General features: G+C 40.3%; 1 protein-coding gene across 1 annotated transcript in view; it reads right to left on the bottom strand.

Annotated features, from left to right (window-relative positions):
- Positions 1 to 12664: 12664 nt before the first annotated feature.
- The window catches only part of LOC123990378 (POU domain, class 6, transcription factor 2-like), a 64125-nt gene continuing 51814 nt past the window's right edge, over positions 12665 to 24975 (bottom strand). Inside the window, exons 6-7 of the mRNA XM_046290941.1 lie at positions 21716 to 21884; positions 12665 to 16311 (exon numbers count right to left, since the gene is read on the bottom strand). Of these exons, the coding sequence (XP_046146897.1) occupies positions 15789 to 16311; positions 21716 to 21884 (692 nt within the window). The 3' untranslated portion in view covers positions 12665 to 15788. The remainder of the gene's footprint in view (positions 16312 to 21715; positions 21885 to 24975) is intronic.

The following is a 24975-nucleotide window of genomic DNA, read 5'->3' on the forward strand; positions in this document are numbered from 1 at the left end:
TCCCCTTATGCCATAGTTTGAATTGTCAGTAGAAACCACATTTGTTTAAGCAAGTCAGCCATATCATCTTTCTTTTTTTTAAGGCAGTAAATGAGGCTGAATGAACTGTTTCGCTAATAGCCAGGTGTAGCAGTGGTAAGGTGCTTGGACTCCTGTTGGGACTCTGCTGTTGGAACAGCTTTATGTATGGGCAGCAGGTAGCTTAGTGGTTAGAGCATTTGACTAGTAACCGAAAGGTTGTAAGATCAAATCCCTGAGCTGACAAGGTAGAAATCTGTCGTTCTTCCCCTGAACAAGGCAGTTAACCCACTGTTCCTAGGCCATCATTGAAAGTAAGAATTTGTTCTTAACTGACTTGCCTAGTTAAATAAATGTAGGCCCTAAGAATTCGTGGTCACTGTTATAGTGCAATTAATGTGTTGTGTAGTGGCTTTGCTGGCATGCATCGCACATTTTTTTTTTCCCGCACCAATATTTACATGCTACAATTGCCACTGGCCGCATTACATCTTGGCTTATAGAGAAAAAACAATTATGTGTGCCAATGTAAAAGTGGGGTGGGAAGTACTGTAATGCATACAGGGTCTGTAGAATCTAAATATGGTGTCATTTCACGAGGCTCTGAAAAATACAGTGTGTTGCTGGACTACTCCGCCCATTTCATTGGCCACAATTCAAATCATTGTAAATGCATTAACATATTTTCTTATAGAGAAAAACGATTTATTCGTGCCAATGTAAACTTGTTGATAATTACATTGGTAGAAGTTTTTGTGTTTTTTACTTCTTTTCACAGGTGGATCTAAGGACCCAGATAGTGGGCACACAGGAGCAGGCGTTTACATTCCTGAATTTGATGTGCAGATATGTAGAAGACTAACAGATGAACTGTCAGTATACTCAGTTGAACTGTTGGCGATAGTAGTTGCCCTCCAGTGGGTGGAGGACGTACAACCTGTTAGAATTATAGTATGCTCAGATTCTCTGTCTGTATTGAATAGTTTATCATCTGGTAAATCTCATAGGAGTGACCTACTATTGGTTCGCTTTGATGTGCCACTGATGTTCCACAATAAAGTGCCACCGACACGGCCCGCTCCTTCACCGCAGCCAACATGAGTAAAACATGTAAACGTGTTATCCCTCGCAATGCCGCCGGCCCAGACGGCATCCCTAGCCGCATCCTCAGAGCATGCGCAGACCAGCTGGCTGGTGTGTTTACAGACATATTCAATCAATCCCTATCCCAGAATGCTGTTCCCACATGCTTCAAGAGAGCCACCATTATTCCTGTTCCCATGAAAGCTAAGGTAACTGAGCTAAATGACTATCGCCCCGTAGAACTCACTTCCGTCATCATGAAGTGCTTTGAGAGACTAGTCAAGGATCATATCACCTCCACCCTACCTGACACCCTAGACCCACTCCAATTTGCTTACCGCCCCAATAGGTCCACAGACGACGCAATCACACTACACACTGCCCTAACCCATCTGGACAAGAGGAATACCTATGTATGAATGCCGTTCATCGATTACAGCTCAGCATTTAACACCATAGTACCCTCCAAACTCGTCGTTAAGCTCAAGACTCTGGGTCTCGACCCCGCCCTGTGCAACTGGGTCCTGGACTTTATGACAGGCCGCCCCCAGGTGGTGAGGGTAGGAAACAACATCTCCACCCTGCTGATCCTCAACACTGGGACCTCACAAGGGTGCGTTCTCAGCCCTCTCCGTACTCCCTGTTCACCCATGACTGCGTGGCCATGCACGCCTCCAACTCAATCATCAAGTTTGCAGACGACACTACCGCGGTAGGCTCGATTACCAACAACGACGAGACGGCCTACAAGGAGGAGGTGAGGGCCCTCGGAGTGTGGTGTGAGGAAAATAACCTCACACTCAATGTCAGCAGAGGAGATGATCAGGGACTTCAGCAAACAGAGGGAGCAGCCACCTATCCACATCGACGGGACATTAGGGGAGAAGGAGGAACGTTTTTAAGTTCCTCTGCGTACATCACGGACAAACTGAAATGGTCCACCCACACAGACAGCGTGGTGAAGAACAACTGTCCCAAAGTATGCTTGGAATATTTATTTATTGCATAGAAGGACAAGTTGGCCAATATAATAAGTCAACTTTTGTACTATGAGGGACAGTAGATTGACATAGGCGAGTTAGGCCTACTCATCTTGTTGGCTGACGAAAAGTAGGCTAAATGTGCACAGTTCTATCTTCAATATGCGCCTCGGGAATTCGTGCAGTCGCGTCTGTGATGTGTCTGTCTTCACTCACTTGAAGCCGACTTTTTAGCTGAAATGCTTGAGAAGAACCCGATCACGTGACGTGCATTGGCGACATCTAAGAGAGCCATATGAGCGAGAGTTGCTTTGGAGCACGGCAGCAGGGAGAAGGGAATTATACTTAGCGTATTATATTCAGCCTAAGGGGACAACGGCCACTCTGGCCACAAAAGGCATGCATTTTTTAGGGGACATTACGGCCACACAAGGGGGGATGCTGCCGGGAAATTCGAGGGCTGATGCGAATATTATAAAGTGCTTGTCAAATTGTGAATGGGAGACTGTTGAAGAGTGTGCAGTTTGCGCCTTTTTTCAAATCATAATTCAAGTCCTATCATGTAGGCTTAGAATGTATTAAACATCAAAACATATAGCCCAACGTTTGTATCACAACTAAAGTTGCACAGATAACTAAATTATGCATATAAGAGGACCAGTTTATTTGTTAACCAATCAACACAGGACAGCCACATGCGCGCGTTATCCTTTCTATTTTACTAAGCTATGTTCAATTGTATTTTTCATACTATAAAATAATACAAAATAATGCTACAGAATTCGAAGCAAATCGTATCAGCTAAATTAGCTAGAACAGCTATATGACATAGCCACATCAGGGCCTAAAATAAGGACAACTCAGACACATGAGGTTGGTGGCACCTTAATTGGGGAGGACAGGCTCGTGGTAATGACTGGCGCAGAATCCGTAATGTAGACAAAATATAAAGGGTATTTTCTAATTTGCAAAGAAATCTGGCAATACTAGTGATAATGTCCTCCTCTGATTTCATTGAAATAGGGACCGCAAACAACACTGTTTCAGATGATTATTAAGGGTCATGGATATGGTTTAGATTCAGGATCAAACAGCTTCAGTACTGACAGTGTTGATTGATGATTCTTTAGTAGCAACATTATCCCACCCGTAGAAACACAATTAATATACCAGAATATTCTATTAATTGTGGACTAGAATATCAGCATATCAACGGTACCATTTTGAATGTTTGAGTGTGATTCTGTCCTTGTGCTTCTCACAATGTTGTACACATAGTATATATGACAAAGTCCAGAAGAAAATAGGTGAATTGAAAAAACGTGGATTTTAAACCATGTTTGTTTTGTCTATACACTATTTCCATGATTCCACCTCACTTATTGGGTTACTCCTCTCTGTACCAGAAATATGTATTGTTGTTATGTTGAGAGTGAGATATGTCATTTTTGTGCTCTGGTCATTCACTTATTGCCATTTTGTTAACTTTTGTTAAGTTGAAGTTTTATTTTTCCATCAACAAACTATAAAAGACATTGCAAAAAAATGCCTGTCTGCACAATTATGTTGTACAGTGAAAAATAAAGAAAATGGAACAAATACAAAATAGAAGATTATCAAATAGCCCAAGCTATACCTCACCCATCACCACGTAAAAAATACATCTAGTTTTTTGAAACGAAGAGGGGGGAAAAAAAATCTGTTTTCAGCCTAATGTTAATAATTTATGTTTGTCTGTGCTTTTTTATTATTTATTTATTTACTACCTTCTATTCACCAGCCAGACAGGCTCGTGGTAATGACTGGCGCAGAATCGGTGGAATGGTTTCAAATACATCAAACACGTGGTTTTCAGGTGTTTGAAGTTAGGGGTATGTTATTCTGTTCTTCTGAAATAGACTACATTTTCTTCATGTCATGTTTCTTTAGACCTGTCTTATTGCGATGGTGTAGGCTATATTAAATGGATTTATTATACTTTTTTTTAAATGTAGATGTTCCAAAGGTCTGCATCAGTGGCTTGTGGACTATGCTTGGAAGCCAGGAGATGCTAAATGTGTTTATGTTATTTAACGGTCAATTACCGTAAGAACGGCAATTATTTTGAAATCGTTGCATGCTGCGTTCATATTTTTGTTCAGTGTAGTTTCTGGAGAGCCTATGCTAAATTCACACCGTAAGTTCATTATTTACAATATGACTGTTAAACTGTACTATTTTGACTACACTATCTAGCTATCTAGCCATCATGTTTTAGAGACTTCTGAATCCCCAGAAATTTGTTTAGAACAACCAGAACAGTAAGGAAATGGCTCTGATCTTACATCTGGCCTCACCTCTACCCAGTGGAACATTAATATCAATTATATCTCATTTCAAAGCTCTTTTAGCTAACTGGTCTACAATTTCATTCCCCTCCACACCCGAATGTGCTGGGACCCAGCAGAATCTCACTACTACACCCAGTCTCTCAATTCTCCATAATAACATTAATACCTTCAACAGTACAGTAGGTCACTCCTATGAGATTTACCAGATGATAAACTATTCAATACAGACAGAGAATCTGAGCATACTATAATTCTAACAGGTTGTACGTCCTCCACCCACTTGGAGGGCAACTACTATCGCCAACAGTTCAACTGAGTATACTGACAGTTCATCTGTTAGTCTTCTACATATCTGCACATCAAATTCAACAAGGTAAACGCCTGCTCCTTTGCGCCCACTATCTGGGTCCTTGGATCCCTCTGTGAAAAGTGGTAGAAATGCATAACAACTTATACCAATGTAATTGTCAACCATTTGTCCCATGTCACTTTATTTGATTTGATTACTTTTACCCCTTTGGACACAGTAATTGCAGTATAACTACAGTGTACTGCAGTTGAACTGCAGTTACACTGCACTGTAACTGCAGTTATACTGCAAAATTACTGCAGTATTTTGGACCCAGTATTTGCAGCATACTGCAGTTACACTGCACTCTAACTACAGTTATACCACAGTGTACTGCAGTTACACTGCACTTTGACTGCAATATCTTTTTCATAAGGGTGAGAGTAGCCACGGAGGAACCAGTGGCGGTTCTAGACCATTTCAACTGGGAGGGCCAAGCTGGGGCCAGTTGTACTGTTAGAGGGGCCAGTTACATTAGATATTATTGTTGTCATTGTTTTCTTCACTGCATTGCAGGCAAAAGACCATGTTCAAAGACCATGGCATTAGCAGGCAAAAGACCATGTTCATAATCATCATCGTTGCCACTGTCTAATAACGGATGTAAAAAAAGAACGATAGCAAAAATTAGTTATGTAAGAATGATTTCATACTCCACATTTAGGGGGCCACAAGGGGGTCCTAAATTGTTGTCACAGCGGCGCTGCCCCCCCCCAGAACCGCCACTGGGTGGAACATCTCCTATCACCACAGGAGGGCCAACCTCCAACTCCCTCAAACCACTCTCATCAGCAAGCTTTCGAACTTTCCAACCAAAACCACTGCCTCAGCGAAGTGATACATTCTGCTATCTACAGCCTGGAAGTAAAATGACACACTTGTCTCCAGATTGAGTTTCATTTTGCCTGTAGATGGCGCTAAACCCATACAATTCTACAGAGCTGCTAAAAAATGTAGGTCTTCTGCCATTTGTCACATTCGGTTACTCTCGTCACCCTCAAATTCAACTCTGGACCTCGAAGCTAGTTCCACTGTTTGTTTTCATTGTTCAGCTCTAATCAGGGACTGATTTAGACCTGGCACACCAGGTGGGTGCAATTCATTATCAGGTATAACAGAAAACCAGCAGTCTCCGGACCTCGTAGGGTAAGAGTTGAATACCCCTGCGAGTCTAATGTATCTAACTATGTCTAAACATTTTTGTACACAAGTAAAACAAACTATGAAAACATGAATGAATATGTAGTTCACACGCTTCCAAAGAGTAGGTCTATTTCAAAGGCCAGATGTAGGTACTAGGTCGCCTATGCAGACAGGACTATTGCAGCCTACATTAAAATTAATTGCTTCATATATTGCATTTTATGCATATTCATATTTTTGACATTCTCAATTATCTTTTCACCCAATACCAGTCCCATATAATTCACTATTTTCACATGTGGAAAATGATCAGTCAAACAAATCTCTGGCACAATGGAAGAGTAAGTCGCTCTGGATAAGAGCGTCTACTTAAATGTAAATGTAAATGAATGGAAAAAATGGCAATACCTTCCACTTTCTGACTACTTTGTGTGCAAGAAATTTTTCCTGTCTCTTTACAGAGTTTTGGTGCTCAGATACATAGCCATTAAGAGAGATGCAAAATATCCTGTGGAAGATGGTCTGCACAGAGTAAACATATTCTGAGAGTAGGCTATCCTCTCTCTCACCGCTTTTCGTTCATTTATTCCGGAAATGTTCATTCTTTAAACTTTTGCATATGATACCTGGTATCCTTTTTCATTCCAGTAAAATGTGTGAGGAAATAATGATTGATTGCTTTCTTTTTGTAATTGAGCAGTGGCCAAATGAACGTTTATTTTCATTAACTCATCACATTTTGATAAAGTAAATGTTGCTTTATACCACAGGGCGGATGGGCAGATATTCAATATGAAAAGTAAACCATCTTGTTGTGGCATGAGGCTCGGGACCGTATGCTCTATTTACACAAGACATTTGCCAACAGCTTTTGTCCAGCTTGACTGCATCTGTTGTTAATGTCAATGCTCAGACGCTCTTTTCTGTCTCCCGTTGAAGTTTCAAACAGGGACATGTTATTTGCGATGACAAACACATTACTTGCTCATCAATATTGCATTTCCCCCCTTTCTTCTCACCATTGCGTTATTTTAAGGTTCCCCCATTCTTCCATGCCATGCTTCATGGAAAACACAAGAGAGAGAGAGAATGTGGTGGACAAATGCATTTCAACTAGGTAAGCATGCATGTGCAGGAGCTGGATAACAATGGTCTTGAGAATACTCCCAGGCCACAGTGGAGTTGTCTTTTGCTCTGGAAATGGAGTCAGTCTGGGGGCCTCATTCGCAGCAGCAGCCACACCTTCAGCCCCGCTGCTCAAAGTGCAGAACAACCAGCCAGGACAATCACCTGACACATTTCCATCCAATTTCCACTGCAGAATGTGTTCATTTTCAGCCTAATGGCATGTCATTTTGCTCGAGCCTTTGGTCAAGAATTAATCCTGGAATCAAAACAGATTTTCCGGGGAGCAGTCTTCCATCAAGTATTGATTTTTTTTACACTCACGGAGCCTGTACTCCCTAATTTAACCTGACAGCCGGCAGCACAATGGACTGGGAGCACCTTGGCATCTCACAGAGGGAACTCTCCGCCTCCTCTTCGCTCTCCTTTTCTTTTTCTCCTTTTCTCTCTCCCCCTCCATTTTTCTTTCTCTTTCTTTCTTTCATCCCCCTTTCTGAAGAAGTGAAAGAGAGGTGTGTGTGTGTGTGTGTGTGTGTGTGTGTGTGTGTGTGTGTGTGTGTGTGTGTGTGTGTGTGTGTGTGTGTGTGTGTGTGTGTGTGTGTGTGTGTGTGTGTGTGTGTGTGTGTGTGTGTGTGTGTGTGTGTGTGTGTGTGTGTGTGTGTGTGAAAAAGAATCCCGGACGTATTAAACAAAGAGCTTTGGCTACAGAAAATGGTGGAGGGGTGGGGTAAAGCTTCTGTCTGTTTTATCTCTAATTATGTTTTCAAGTATAGTGCAACTTGGGCAGGTATAAGGCTGAGAGGGAAAAGGGGAGAGAGTCTTCTGGGGCCATCAGGTATCATTATGGTCCTGTTGACATCTCCCTGTTTTTGAGTGATTCTCATCTGTGATTTCCCCCAGCCATTTTGCTGAGATGTGCGAAGAGGGTCTCATCATGGCCCCATGAAGAAGGCCAAAGTGTCCGCACTGGGCCCCCACTAATAAGACAGCAAAGATGCGGCCAACCATACCACTCACAACCTACTCCTCAATCCATATCTCCTCTCTCGCTCGCTGCCTTTTGCTATGTACTCTCTATCTCTCTGCCTCAGAGTATACTATAGGTGATTGGGAGAGAGTGTAAGAGGCAGATGAAGAGGTGGATTGTCCATACAAACACCTCATCAGAGGAACAGTTATCTGCCAGACTTCCAAACATCTTAGGATGGGATCTCTGTTATACATGTTAATATATATATATATATATATATATATATATATATATATATATATATATATATATATATATATATATATATATATATATCACTCTCAGATGATACTACTCCACTTAGAATACAACTCGTGTCTTGTTTTTACCATAGCAATCTGAGAGAAATGGACAGTACAACAATATTTTCCACAAGAGCTAGGTTTCCATCCAATTGGCGACAGATTTTCATGAAAATATTCAAAAATATGCATAAAAACAATATGTGCATTTCCACACCAGAGATGTTTCCATCAAACAGATTTGCACGTAAAAATAACTTTTACGCTTCAATTCCCAGGTATCGAATCATTTTGTTAATGTTGCTTTATATAGCGAATGTGCCCACTCTGGTCTCGACGTCTGTGCTCTAGCCAACAGCTGGCAGGTACAGTGCGGGTAGGCTACATACATCATGAGAGCGAGATTATTTTTATTTGTCAAACGGCAGCCAAGCATCGATCATCATGTCACCAGAATAAGACCCAATATATCTATTGGAAAGAAGCATCAAGCACATCACTGTGCACTTTCACCACCCTGTGAAGTTCATCATAATTTATTTCATCTGTAGCCTAATAAACTGTTTTCTTTCCCGAGTCGTAGTGGGAGGACCACACAATATCATCGCTTGACTCCATGTTTACTTTGATGTGATGGTTCTTATATCAATATTTGTGCATAAAGGCATGTCCACCACCATTTCTCTCATCATTAATTTTACTGACACAACAAGATCCCACCTTGTCTAGCGTATTTTGTTTTGTGGACATTTGGAAATGTTACCGACAAAAATTAGCTGTTTCCATACAACACATACTTTACTTGCATGAAAGGTTGGATGGAAACCTGGTTACAGATCAGAATAGCTGGCGGTGTGTAATAATATAGTAAAGCAGTGTCAGTGGATAGAGATCTGGGTTGGGTCCACTCATTTCAACTAATTCATTGAAAGTGAATTCATGGGCAATCCTATTTATAAATGGAACTTTAATCCAATTCCTTATTGAGTTAACAGAGGGTGGAATTGACCCTGACCCTGGAAGAGTGAAACAGATTTATAGGTCCTACCCCTGACAACAATAATTAGGTAATGCAGATGGTCTTTGCACATTTTTTTAGGTTCATGTTCAGAACATTACAGTACTGTAAATATTTCTGTTGAATTCATTCAACATGATTTAATTTCTAATTTCGGTAAAACCGAGAATGGTAGTGAAGAAGAACATGTCAAACCAACAACCTTGTGGAGAAGAACATGTCAAACCAACACCCTTGTGAAGAAGAACATGTCAAACCAACACCCTTGTGGAGAAGAACATGTCAAACCAACACCCTTGTGGAGAAGAACATGTCAAACCAACACCCTTGTGAAGAAGAACATGTCAAACCAACACCCTTGTGGAGAAGAACATGTCAAACCAACACCCTTGTGGAGAAGAACATGTCAAACCAACACCCTTGTGGAGAAGAACATGTCAAACCAACACCCTTGTGGAGAAGAACAAACCAACACCCTTGTGAAGAAGAACATGTCAAACCAACACCCTTGTGGAGAAGAACATGTCAAACCAACACCCTTGTGAAGAAGAACATGTCAAACCAACACCCTTGTGGAGAAGAACATGTCAAACCAACACCCTTGTGAAGAAGAACATGTCAAACCAACACCCTTGGATTGGTTCATGCAAAAGAGAAGAGGTGGGACCCATGGTGGTGGGAGCACTGGGCCTAGTCTTGAGTCCTGAAGGAAAACGGAAGGTATCACAAAGTGAGAAGGAGCATTCGCATAGTCAGTGTAGATTAGACAGTGTAGAAAGTTTATTGGGCTGTGGGCAATGCAATCTGCTATTCCAGTCAGGGTGCCGGCCATCTCTATAAAGAAAAAACTAGCCTATTAACTCCTTTACCTTCAAATGCCTCAAATTGTGTCATGGCTAAGAATGGTGGAGGAAAAAAAACAGAATACCAAAAGCAACCAGGCATCATATGCATGGACAACCTGGATTGCATGTGAGGATTGTTAATTGTACCCCCAGAGGCAACCTGGTGTGCGGAGCAGAGCAGCAGAGTGGGAGACGCCTCAGCGGCTTTGGGGGCTGAGCAGTGAGAGCAGCAACGTCTCAACCTTGAGGCGGAAGTGAAAACAAGGAGGCGGAGGGAGGGCTGCTGGTAGAGATGGATACACCGACAGTTCATTTACTGAGAACATCAGCCCAGTGCACATTGTCTGAAAGATAAGGGAAGTGAATGCCTCATGCCTGATGGAAAACAAAGGGGGCAATTTAAAACCATCTGCATCCAACACATGCAGCCTCATCCTCCACCTTTCTCTTTCTGTGTCCTGACTGATATTGAAACATAATCCATTTGGACTGCCAACATGTCATAATATTTTCTTCTCACCCTCTTTCTCTTCCAGGATCATTTCAATTGGTTGCTAGTTGAACAGGAATGTGTTCGAAGTCCGTCGGTTGACTGTCGCAAAGAGCTGTTCGGGAGAGATTATTTTTCCTATTTAGACTCATAGATCAACACAAACATATTTCTCGCTTTTTTGAAAGACTATACTATATGTACGTAATGTAGACAAAATATAAAGGGTATTTTCTAATTTGCAAAGAAATCTGGCAATACTAGTGATAATGTCCTCCTCTGATTTCATTGAAATAGGGACCGCAAACAACACTGTTTCAGATGATTATTAAGGGTCATGGATATGGTTAAGATTCAGGATCAAACAGCTTCAGTACTGACAGTGTTGATTGATGATTCTTTAGTAGCAACATTATCCCACCCATAGAAACACAATTAATATACCAGAATATTCAATTAATTGTGGACTAGAATATCAGCATATCAACGGTACCATTTTGAATGTTTGAGTGTGATTCTGTCCTTGTGCTTCTCACAATGTTGTACACATAGTATATATGACAAAGTCCAGAAGAAAATAGGTGAATTGAAAAAACGTGGATTTTAACCATGTTTGTTTTGTCTATACACTATTTCCATGATTCCACCTCACTTATTGGGTTACTCCTCTCTGTACCAGAAATATGTATTGTTGTTATGTTGAGAGTGAGATATGTCATTTTTGTGCTCTGGTCATTCACTTATTGCCATTTTGTTAACTTTTGTTAAGTTGAAGTTTTATTTTTCCATCAACAAACTATAAAAGACATTGAAAAAAATGCCTGTCTGCACAATTATGTTGTACAGTGAAAAATAAAGAAAATGGAACAAATACAAAATAGAAGATTATCAAATAGCCCAAGCTATACCTCACCCATCACCACGTAAAAATACATCTAGTTTTTTGAAACGAAGAGGGGGGAAAAAAAATCTGTTTTCAGCCTAATGTTAATAATTTATGTTTGTCTGTGCTTTTTTATTATTTATTTATTTACTACCTTCTATTCACCAGCCAGACAGTTTTCAAAGGCTTCATAAACAAGAAAGCTATTTCAAACTTTGGAGTTTAGTTTCAAAAGGCTTTCACTGAAGAATGTTGATTTTTTTTTTTTTGTACGCTTGTCTCGTTATTGTTATCTGGTAAGGCATTGATGTGAAATAACCCTGACATGTATTCATTTCTATTGACCCTATGGAAATATAAATGAATTGCTACTGACCCCACAGGCTGTCAAGCCTGTCCGTTTGCTTTTAGGTGCAAATTCTCTGTATTGAAACGTGGTTCATTGTTCAATTCTCTCAATCACGGCACTGTGGAAGTGCAAGAAAGCTGACAGCTAAGACGTTCTGAAAACTACACAGGGAAAAATGATGGGCAAGACACAGAAGTTTGAGTTAACTTTATGCTCCAACTATATATATATATATATATGTGTGTGTTTTAATGCAAGGACAGCAAAGTATGCATTGGTGGAATTTGATAGGGGGATATGTACAGGTCTTGTGAGACTAGAAGACACTGAGTCATGTTCTGCAACCCCGGCCTTATTACTCCGACTGCAGTGTTTACAGTGCCTGTTGGTATATTGTTAGTATGTGGTGCATTTGTGCTTTCTTTACCATACACAGGACAAAAAAAGGTTCTAAAAAGGTTATAACGCTCGCTTGATATATGGCACCCTAAATTCTATATGGAACCCCAATGAACCCTTTTCCTTGAAGAAAAAGGGGTTCTACTCTATAGAACTTTTAGGGGGTGAGATATATGAAGCAAGCAATATCACCTTTTATTCTAAGAGTATATTGTACAAGACAAAATGCAGTTCTTACCAGATAATTATTTGGAAATGTCCTTTTGGTGCTTATATGTCACCGAGAAATATCTTTTAGATTCAAAATTCCTTCTACATTTCAGAATAAACAAGACGATACATTAATGTCTAACACTTGTTTATTATTAATAATGGTACAAATAAATGTGACAGACGTGAAGCTTTTTAGAAATACACAAAGCGCCGCTTAAATGACCAAACAGATATTGCTCTATAGATTAAGCACAGGTTTCAGCCTATAAAATGAAAAGCAACCTTTGCAGGTTCATCAGCTTTGGTTTCGAGGTCTTTCTTGAGTTGTAACAATATTTCAAACCAGTTGGTGTATGAGTCTGTGTGGATATAATTTAAAAACATTTATCTTAATTATGATTATCTTTATTTTTATTTTTTTACAGAATCGGGTACAATCATAAAGCCTTCTTTGCCCCCTATAAAATAGGGCACATCTTGGAGACTGAAACTGAGAAGTGTCTGTAACATAGCCACAGAGAGAAAAAAGCTAAACAAGTAACAACAAACTCTAGTAAGTCCTATACATGTGACCCTGGAAACCACTTGGCAAAAGTACACCTTGTGTCATACAGAATCTCAGTTCCCCCCTCCCCCATGAGAAGTGAACACTACTTTCAAACATATAGGAGTCATTTTTCGGTCTTTTTTTCTCTGATGGTTTTTGCATGGCATTGCTCACAATGTACGGTGGGCAGTGGTGGCGTCAAGTTTAAAAGAACTACTACTTATCTACTCATCGATTCTCATTGTGTTTCAAGATTGTCGGCGACATTAACCCATTTCTCTGTACAATGTGCATATAACTATAGAGCTTTGGTCCAGCTTCAAAGGGTTACGTGAAGGTTGAACTCCGTCCTTTGTCTTTTTGTTTTTGGTTACAGCTTCATTGTTTAGCCTCAGTACTACCTGCCCATACAATACAGAAGCCGCATAATCACTTCTCTTACATGTTGGGATGAGGTGGGGTGAGAGACAGAGGGGGAACGCACAAAAGTCTTTAAATTGAGTCAAATCACATATGACTTACAGTATATTATGATTGAACACCATTTAGTAATACTGACTTACAATATTACACTGTTGAAAACGACTTCCTGCTAAAAGTATTCAATCTTTGCTCAAGGTAGGCCTACATTAAATAATAAAGGGTAAATGAACACGTAAGGGGGTCTCCTATGTAGTGCCTCTCAAACCTCAGCCTTCTGTGTACTCTCCTCAACTAATGTCTATTTCCGTATGTGTTTGTAAGTGTTATCAAGTGCACTTCATGCTGCTAGGCAAGCAACAGTGTAAAGTGGGACTAAGTGTTTTACTTGAATCAAATTAGAACATTTCATATCAATGTGTAATATTAAGAGTTCTGAAAAGTGGTTTTTACATGTGTGTATCAGTTTGCAATACTCTTTATAGTTCAACACAGTGGCTGTAGGCCTATAGGTTATTAACACATCAGTGGTGTAACAATATGGATTCCTTAAATCCTCCATGTGGGTCCTGGTAATATTGAAGTACACCTATAGGAGGTGAGCTACATGTTGTGACGACACTCTGTTCATATCCAACATCTACACAGCAATAACACCCTCTGATTTGTTGGTTGAAATGAATATGGATTATGTATTGCGAAAGGGCTACTTGGTAGTCTTGCATTTCACACGACTTTTCCCCAAAATACTTTTTTGAATTAGGCTATACTGTCTGTCAAGGCTTCACTATAGAATCACTCCAAGAAAAGAAACCAAACCGCAGCAGGACATTTTCACAAAAAACATATTTGACCCCTGAAGACAAAGATTCAGCGATTAGAAAACGTTCAGATTGATAAGATTATAATGAGTTACTGAATGCTAAAGGGACGTAAATGCACATTTTGCTCTAAAGGTCAAATCATGTAAAAAAATATTTGCTAAAACCACTAACGTGTAATTTGTTCTCAGTGACAATGTACTCTGAAAAATATACATGTAATTTAGGGATTTGGAACTCGGGCTGCCTTTTGTGTTTTATGTTGTCTTGTTTCCAGATTTCTGTAAGTCCAACTTTGTTATAAGTGGTTCATCTCAAACATGCAGGAGCAATTCTTCAAATAGAAACAACTAGATACACACTTCAGAAAAAGATGGGCAGACAAGTCCTCACAGTAAAACACATGTTCTATATTGCAATATCAAAGGGTTGTGAACTAACAAAGAGTCATTTTTGGGAATCAAAATGTTATTTGGCATTCTGTTGGCCTTTGTGTAACTTAGTTGAGCTCAGTGTATGAAAGAAACTGTACAGTAAAAATAACCAGAGAAAGTGAACTTAGGCACATAACAATAACTAAAACATGTTATTGGCCAAGGTAAAATACCCCCATGTTCTTGAGCTGAAGTAATGTGTTCTTTGGCTATCAGGCTTTGGCAACAGAATGAGATACAGTAGCTTCAGACATATCCACAATAGAGTCGGTGCACAGAGACAGAACCTATATGGTTAGGTACAGAGTATCCCCTCATTGTTTAGACAGCCTTCAGTTTATTACCCTTCCTCCAAAACATAGACAATCTCATAAAATCATCGATAAATACTTGTAAAAGTTGTACAAAGTTACACTGTGACTGAAAATAGTTGCAGATGAGAAAGAGTCTGAGACAAACAATATGCCATTGTTGAACAGCAAAGAAACGCATTTACATGACAAATTTGACATTGTGGTTTCAATTTAGTAGATATTTACATATAAACACGGGAGATAATGAAATTAAGTGAGACAAAGATAAAATGTACAGCCAAACTCACACACATCTTAGATGTTCTTGCCAGTACAAATGTAAAAATTTAGAACACTTTTACACTTAAAAAATTATTCTTAGTATTCCGATGCAACAGACTTTGGTAAGTAGTTAGTGTTTTTGTCTTTGATTTTGGCATGATTGCTTTACTAAAATCTCCCTAATGGGAACCCAAATTTGGACAATATTCTGGTCTATGAGGCCAGAACTAGAACTCTTTGAAACAGCACACTCTAGGTTTGTAATCTTTTTCTATCAAATACTAACATATTTATTTTTATTTTGGGATTTCGGCAAAGGTCAATAACTGTGGTAATCACACTGATAATACGTATTCTCGTTTGCAAACTTTCCTAACTGTCCTTTTCAGGTGACTCTATAAAAGGGCTGGAATGTTCTTTCATTCTTCTTCCCACTTTGGGTCATGATCCACCATGTTGTTTGGACTTTTCTCTTTATCTCTAGTTTTGGTCGTTCATTTTGGGATCTCATCCAGAGAATCACAGAGAGGGTCCATGGGCGCGGTCGGGCCGAGGTCCAGGTCCAGGTCACCGGGCTGTTTCAATCGCTTTATTGTGTTTTTCAACGCTTGCCTCTTGTTGCAGAACCAGACGCGGACCACCTCGCGGTCATAGTTCAGTTTCTCAGCTATCTCGGTCATTTCCTGTCCAGAGGGGTGCGTGTTCTTCTCGAAGTGGCTGTTTAGGATCTCCAGCGCTTGCGGGGTGAACGAGGTCCTCCGCTTGCGTTTTTTGGAGGGCTCGCTGCCAATAAACTCGGTCAGGTTCTGCATGCCAGACCGGTGGCGGGCCTCGGCCTCGGCCATCCAGCGCTCCAGAACGGGCTTAATCTTCTGGGCGCTTTTTGGGGTGATGTCCAACTTCTCAAACCTGGCAGGATATAAAAGGCCAGGGTTCAGTTTGCCTGTCAGACTGCTACCTATAGTGTTCTCTTGGGCTTCCTGTGGTAGGAAAAAGTGGCTTCTCAGGATGGTGTGTCTGGGGAGAATTGAGAGAGAAGAATCTTACTTAGGTGCCCTGCTGGGTCAAGGGATAACCTGCCTGCCTCAGTGAACTGGAAGGGCCACCTCTCCCAGACAACTGCCACTGGGACAGAGACACCCACCAGCCCTGGATACAGTCATGACAGTTTGTAGCCAAAGTTGTAACAATTGGAAGAGAGTGTTACATGTGGTGCTATATTGTTTTTTGCTTGTCTTGTATTTGGTTGTGATTCGCTGTCCCAGATAGGCAGTGTTGGAGTGAGGATACCCTGCCATTGGCTAAAAAAAAGACTTCAGATAGACACCCCCCAAAAAAACAGACAGAGCATCTGACTGTCATGATCAAGCACTGAGCTTTAGCAATGTAGATTACACAACACATTGATGTGAAATATAATCCACGTATTATATCACCAATCACAAAAAGGTAAAAAGGGGTTAACCAAACAATGAATTGAACATTATTCCCATACCTTCCCTTGAAGTGATAAAATAAAATCTGTTTTTAATTCATATGGCCAAACAGGCAGCAGTGCATGCATCTAGATCTTCTCAGTCACTTACACTCAATTTCTGTATCAGTGTTGAAACGTATCTATAGCACAACACCAATGATCAAACGCTCATATACAGTTACAGAACTGATCATTTTCTTGCCTTTGTACCTGACTTGTATATCTTAGACCACTTGTTTGCAAAACTTTTAAATACAAACGTCAACAATGAACACAAAACTCACTGTTAAGTGTTTTGTTCTCAGAAATGTTAACTTAACTGTTTTCATCAGAAAAGAAATGTGTGCAACTGTGTTCACTTTCTGGCATAAATAAATACTATTGCACAACATGTTAAAATCCCCCCCCCCATCACTGTCAAACCATGTACAATATAGAGAATGATCTATGCAATGGGGACTGTCCACTTTATATGAATTTTTATTACAATATTATGGACATGCAGAGATGCAGAGAATGATGTTGGGTTACTTATAAGTCACTGTGGGTTACTCCTAAGTCATCATCTCCAATATTGTGACCTTCGATGATAGAGCTTTGCTTTGGTGTAGGTTGAGGCCTAATACAGTATACATTCAGACTGTATCAGTTGTGTTTCTCCATTGTATTCACCTTTCCCATTTCTATTATGGATTGTGTTTCTGGAACCAATTGGAAAGTCTACAAAATGTGAGCAAACCAGCCTACTGTATGTATTGAATACATGGAATTGGATTGTGATGATATCGATGAATGAACGGGCTTATTATTGACTTTTTTCCATTTTTATCAGGAATAATATTTGATTTGATATGTATGAAATTGTTTGGTGAAATATGTAATTGCTCATAATTCTGCAATTTTGACAATCATGATTTGGTGACTGTAAAGAAAATGTATTGATCTAAGTGGGATTTTTAAAAGACAGACTAACTTTCTGTTTTGTCTGCTTGGACTCTTGGAATCTTTTTGCAGGCAGCCGTACTCCTTTGATGGATCTATTTGCAATGTGTACAGTATAGTAGAGTTTTAATGAATGTATTTATGTTTTCAGAAGGCAACTACATTTTGAAAACACATCTACTCTTTTGCAAAAGGCCACAGAGTTTTGTGTCTTGTGGATTCTGTTTTGAAAATAGTCATTAATCCAAAAAAATGCTTGTAAGCGATTTGAGCAAGTGTAAATACATAACTGTAATTTCTTTACAAAAGCAGTATGAATTATTAATCCACATTCACATTTTTCAAACTTTTCTCCTGCCTCAAGTTCTCTTGTATATTTAATATGAATACATTTCCACCCTTCAGACTTGAATATGCTTCAGAGTTTATGGATGCATGAAGCATAAGTCATTATTTGAATTGAATGTATTGTGCACTTTAGTGCTTTTGAAAAGTACCTTCAATAGCTCAAGACTATAGTTACAACATTTTGACAGAGTTCCTGGGTCACGAACAGTAGCTGAATTATGGCTTGCTGAATCAGTTTAATCTCAACAAATAGTTGATACTACTGTCCTATTAGAACATTTTCAGGAGTATCTGTCCTGTAGCTCTGTGTACTCTGACCCTGTCAGTTGCAGAGTTCTGTGAGACAAGCACAGAGATGGCGTTTGGCTTTCACATGATGAAAGAAGATGGACCTGGGCTAAAGTTGCTGGGTTTCTCTCATGCTGTATAATAATGGGGTCAGTGTCAGAGTGTGGTTTGAGCTGCCTGCCCTCTAACGAGAGTCCAGACATCTGTCCAGGTGTTCGGGAGCGAGCAGCTGAGAGAAAAAGGTGATCCCCCTTTAAATCAACAGCCGTTCCTGTCCAGGCCTCTTCTAAGACCTTGACCGAACATGGATGTCTTTGATAGAATCTTCCTGGCAGGCAGGTGAGGAGAGCCTTAGAGCTGGGGGAAAGGACCCCTCTCACACAAACAAAATGAAAGACATTTCTTAGTGGCAGGTCGGCTTGTTATACAGACCGGTAGGGAAGTGATGCTGCCCTAGCTTACTGAAGAAGGACCCTGCCTGTTGTTTCCTGTTTCCCCTCTCTGATTGTTGGTGCATCTCTGTTTGTCGACGGCCATTATTGTTTATAACCACCTTTTAAACAGCGGAAAGAGGACGGTTATATACTGCAGGGAATACTTTAGTAACTATGAGGAGTCGGTAGAGACAGGACATTTCATGGATCAACAGGAACCAAATGCACTAAAATGAGTTGGGAGCTGCTCGGCTGGCTCCCCACTGGTTCAGAACCACCAGGGGGAAATAAAAACATACTTCTACCTTTTTTTTTACCCCCATTGTCTCTCTCTCTTAACGGCCTTAAAAGTACCTTTTTTTCAGGCCATGCACAAACATCGGCTAAGTGTAGCCCAAAATGAAGGTTTGCATATGATGATGGCTAAGAGTGGGTCTTTGACTGAGTGGAGGCTCTATGACTTACAGAATACAAGGGGCAGATCAGTATCCCATCTTTCAGATATTAACCCAGGAGCAGGTCGAGACAGAAGTGGATGTGATGAAATAGACATATCGAGGACGTGAAGGCACGTATCTGCTACATTGATGCGCAAATTAGAGACAACCGTTTCTTGTCACGAGATCGTTGATGTGGACGGGCTGTGTTCTAGCGTGAAGGAAGGCCGTAAACGCATGCAGCTTAAACATGCATGCAGCGCACCCCTTCAAGAATTACACCAGCAATGAGTAGTTAAGACAACACTGTGCACCTATGCATTCTGAGCAGCATTCACATCGAGAGCACCGTGAATCTTTGGACATGAACTGTAATTTTATTGAGGTGGATTCAAACTTCATGCATTTTTTTCTGCAATAAGATGTGTCCTCCATTTGATGAAAGAATCGATGCCATCAATCATAATCTGCAACGTGATCTATACATAATAGTTTTGTGTTTAACCCATAAATATGACATGCAGCAATATGACATATTGCATGTACCAAGCACTCTATCATAAGACAAGATCCAAACCCATTGGTCTGATGATGTACCTATGGGATGTTTGTTCCCCCTGTGATAAGCTAATAAGGCTTTTTAACAAAGGGAGCAATGGAATCAGACAAGATGGAACCATCTGTCACTGCCTGTTCCAGTGATATCGGACAACAACATGCCCCTGAGCTAGCATGCGGTCCCCTCTTCTCCCCCAACTTCCATGTCTCTGTTGATGTTAACTAAACTAAAGCATGTGAAGACTGCCTCTCTACTTAAAACATAGAAGATGCTTGTCATGTCCAATGTCATACAAAAAAAAGACTATCTTACCGACATAAATGAACCCTCAAGGACATATTACCTGTTTATTTATTTTAAGCTAATGGCTTTTAATGTATGTTATAAATATCTGAATTATGGATGCTTGTAAATATTTCATGTGTGATTTAAAAAAAAGACTTTAAACATTAGTTTGAAAGGGCTGTCCATCATAAGACCCCCCCCCCCCCCCCCCCCAGTTTCAGATTATATCGGCCATTTGATGTTGATGTAATGAAACTTTTAAAAGCCCATTGCACCAATATGTCACAGAAGCAGGGCAGGTCATCAGCAAAGCACATGTATTTCAGAAACACATTGCAAATGAATACAGGAATAAGACGGGGTACAGTGCTGATAACTGTTGACAGTGAAGCATGCAACTTATATTGTAAGGCAAAACACTATGGGTAGAGTACAAAGAAAAGGGAACACGAAATTAGCCACAGTAAGGTCACGGACAAATGCCAGAATTAAAGAAAACAACATGTTTATGATATTGTTAAAACTATTGCCTTTGCGTGTAGTCCTCTGTTGCTCAGTTGGTAAAGCATGGTGTTTGCCATGCCAGGAGAGTGGGTTCTATTCCCGGGACTACCCATACATAAAATGTATGCACGCATGACTGTAAGTTGCTTTGGGTAAAAGTCTCTGCTAAAAAGAACACATTATGTGTTTGGTGAGAGAAAAAAACATTAAGTTTCATACTTTTTGATCATGTGAAACTCTTTGGGTTAATATAATGTTACCCACCCTATGTGCCTTTGTCTGATTAGAGATACTGTAGGTGTATTTTCAAAGGGGTCTATTTCATTTGCACTAAAGTCAACCAGGTGGAAGGAAAGGCATAAAAAAGGAAGAGATTGACTCGTAACACTATATGTCTGATTATCTAATGAATAGGTAATGCAGCTGTTTATGACTAAACGCATGTGCCTTTCGGGACTGTAGAACATGACAATCTTATTAACAGACCAGTACTTGACAGGTTCTCTGAAGCCCAATGTAGAGGGAACAGCAAAAGGCCTTAGTAATTATTAAATGTGTTAAGTGCTTCGTGTAATACTCTGGGTAATGTATTTTGCATAAGTTACAGCACACTCTTGTGTGAGAGGAGAGAAAGAAGAGGGCAAAGAATTGACGTGAGAGCTTAATTTGACTGGATGGTCTTCAATTATGTATTCATTTTAATATCTTAATGATGTCTGCCTAAATATGAGATGAAATATGGATGTGAGTCATCATGGACACCGGACGATTATGTGCATTCTCATGTACAGCAGTGCTGAGTGCCTTCGTCTACTGTAGCTACTACTGCATACTGACCGGAGTGGAGCAAGAGGGTCAGTTGAACTACAGAGAAATGATTGTCCACCATTCAGATATGAAATGGTATAAGATGTTGTACATGAATGACATATATATTTCCATAACACTGGTAATATATTGTATTTCTTTGTCATTTTAACACCACAATGAGTTAGTAAACTTAAATTCTGCACTGCAGTAAAGAAAAACCAATTTATCACTTGATGGGAAGGTTAGGAATATTCCAGAAGACACCATAATCAACAGATCTATGGTCAAATATAGCATGCTTTGATGTAAATCACATGGCACCCCAAGTCTTCCTTACCTGCAGATGGCAGACTGACTATAGGCTGGGCCCTCAGCCGCGCTGAGCGCCTGTCCCACCTGAGTCTGAGTCAGGCCAAGGGACAAGCGACGGATCTTGAATGCTTTGGCAAACTCCCGAATCTCCTCCAGGTTGACCCCATCCACCTCGCTGGGAGCCATCTGGGGGTCTACAAATACAACACAGAAGGAGTGGCTCAAAAAAACGAGGAGGCCCAAGGCACTCTTCATATAGTTTAAAGGAAAAGCTGCACACTAGTAGCTCCGATGCAATTATTTATTCACCAACGTTTCAACAGCAAGCTGTCTTCGTCAGGGTTTCTCTTCATAGAGTTAAAATGCCTTTATTGTGATGGCCTGTTCAATAGAACAACATCTCAAAAGCTCTTTGTCAGGGATTGCAGAGTGAGGCAGGTTTCCGTTACCTGAATAGTACTGTTAAACACACTGGATATAAGGAATGGAGCTCATATACAGTATATACATTCCAATATAATGGGACCATGCTGCTCTCTGTTGACGAGCAACGAGTAGCTTTAGAAAATAGATGATGAAATGTATCTTCAATTAGCAGTGATTCTCATTTTAGTGCTTCTCTGCCTCTCTCGTTGATAATAGCAGTCTCTGTACAGTATGTGCTGTATCAATGGTAGTGAGAGTGAAAGGCTGGCTTTGCATTTAACACTAAATTGAAAATGTTCCTCCTTCAATCTTCCATATAAAAGCTCATACAACATACTCTGTGGCATAAAGCCATTTAATAAGTTAGTCTACGGTGTCCAATTGCCATTCTCGGCATTCATTCTGTTTCATGCAAACAGCTTTATAACCCACTCTCCCTGCTTTTATAATAAAAGATAAGGTCTGTGGAATGTTTATTAGAGAACCATTCCTATTCATGTGTCCCTCCTTTGGGTTAGTCAATTGAGGTCTCCACAGAAAGATTCTCTGTGTAGAATTCACTTCATAGGAATGTTTTTTTAAATTGCTGCTTTGCAGACCCCCATATACACTGAGGATACAAAACATTAATAACACCTTCCTAATATTGAGTTGCACCCCCCTTTGCCCTCAGAACCGCTTCAGTTAGTCGGGGGCAGGGACTCTACAAGTGTTTCACAGGGATGCTGGCCCATGTCGACTCCAATGCTTCCCACAGTTGTGTCAAGTTGGCTGACTGTCCTATGGATGGTGCACCATTCTTGATGCAGTGTGTGTGAAAAACGTAGGAACGTGGAAGTTCTTGACATAAACCAATGCGCCTGGCTAGGGCTATGGCGGTCATGAAATGTTGAGAATTTACCAGCATTTGTAACATAAGTCTGATAATTATCTGTACAAAACAGTTCATCTGTAATAATACTTCTGGAATATAAAAAATACTAGTTTGATATATGTTTTGAAAACTGAAATGGTCTACTAATTCCTTTTCAGTAGACAGTAGACAGCTCTTATCCAGAGCAACATACAGTAGTGAGTGTATATATTTTCATACTGGTCCCTCGTGAGAATCAAACCCACAACCCTATAAGCACCATGCTCTACCAACTGAGCCACATCATCACATCACCTCATCACAAACTCCTTGATGTCTCAATGTATTTGATTACTGTACTGTGAATTGTTTTTCTTCATGGTGATTGAAAGTCTACAGGTACAAACCTAGATGACCAGCTAATGTACAATACAGTAACTGCGCAAAAAGTGGTTTGTTGTCCATGTTATTTGATCAAGAAAAATATTGAATTTGATGTGGATGTTTTGTGTCTTTGCCCATAACTAATGAATTGTTTGAGGACAGGGTGTTGTTCTTTCTAGATTCCATTAGAATGACAATCACAGAGAAAGGGACAGGGAAACAACTCTTATAATTCCAATAATTGAATCCTGCAACTGTCACACCCTGACAGTGGCGACTCGTCATTCAGGGCGACCACCAGGTGTCTCATCCCCCCCCCCCATTATCCCCTGTGTATTTATACCTGCGTTTTCTGTTTGTTTGTTGCTAGTTCGTCTTGCCTTGTTCAGGTCATACCAGCGTGTTTCCCGTTTTTACCTGTTTTCAAGTTTTGTTTTCTAGTCTTCTCGGTTCTGACCTTTCTGCCTGTCCTGACCCTGATTCTGCCTGCCATTCTGTACCTGCCCGACTGACCTGGTTTACAAACCCCTGCCTGCCCTTTGCCTGCCCCCCGTGTAACAACAAATACCTGAGATTCGAGCGATCTGCCTCTTGCGTCTGCATCTTCTGTCTGCATCTGAGTCGTGATAGCAACATACTCTTGTTAATTATACAAAATGTTTTGCCAAAGCGGAGATGCTGAAACAAAATGTTGCCCGCGCTACAGACGTAGCTACAGAAGTGTGCCCTACTTTTGTGATTTTTTTTTCTCTTTAAAAAAAGAATGTATATTTACATTTTATTCAGATTTTTCAGAACTCCTCCTGCCCGTGGCTCTGCATGAAATGGAAGCACTCTTCTCTGTTTCTTGTGCAGGCTGCACACACTTCATCAGTTTTTCCATTCATAATTTGACAAGCACTTGATAATATGCTCATGCAGTGCTCTCAATTGAATCTGGTCTTTACTTATAGCCTACTAATGTATGTGTAGAATTTTAAAAAGTCATCCATAGCCTGCACTGGAATAGCGAATGGAGGTTACCTGCAGTTACGTTTTTATATGCCAGGAAGGCTACACCGTTTGTGAGCAATAAATATAGCAGCACAAGAAAGCTGGGATCTGCTTTCATTATATAGTGGCCAGTCAAAACTCAGTTTCCAAACGCGATTGCGCAATGTCTGAGCTTATGGATTGAAATACATTTGCCAAAGTTATAGAATTACTGCTGTCTGTTCAGAAAGAAATGACATAATTCAGAATAGCCTACTACAACATGAGTAGGCCTGTAATTTAGCCGTATGGGCTCAATAGCGTCATTAGAAATAGCTTAGCTGTGGATTGTGTAGCCCAATATGAAGGCATAGCCTACAGTCAGGAACGTGCTGCAAATCTGTCGGTGAACAGCATGCAGACAAAACACACCTTTTGCAATATTTCAAATACAATCGCCGGAAAACACAGGTTGCTAAGCAAATGGCTCCTGCTGAAAAGAAAAGCAACGAATCCGTATGCTGTAGGCTACGGAAATATTTGATCAACTTCCAAAGTAAAACAAAGTAAAACAAGAGCGAGATAGACTTTTGGCACGAACAAGTCGGCCATTACCTAACAAAGACCTGCGCATCATTGGGTGAGTCAGT

Source organism: Oncorhynchus gorbuscha, linkage group LG12 (genome assembly GCF_021184085.1).
Source record: "Oncorhynchus gorbuscha isolate QuinsamMale2020 ecotype Even-year linkage group LG12, OgorEven_v1.0, whole genome shotgun sequence".
NCBI lineage: Eukaryota > Metazoa > Chordata > Actinopteri > Salmoniformes > Salmonidae > Oncorhynchus > Oncorhynchus gorbuscha.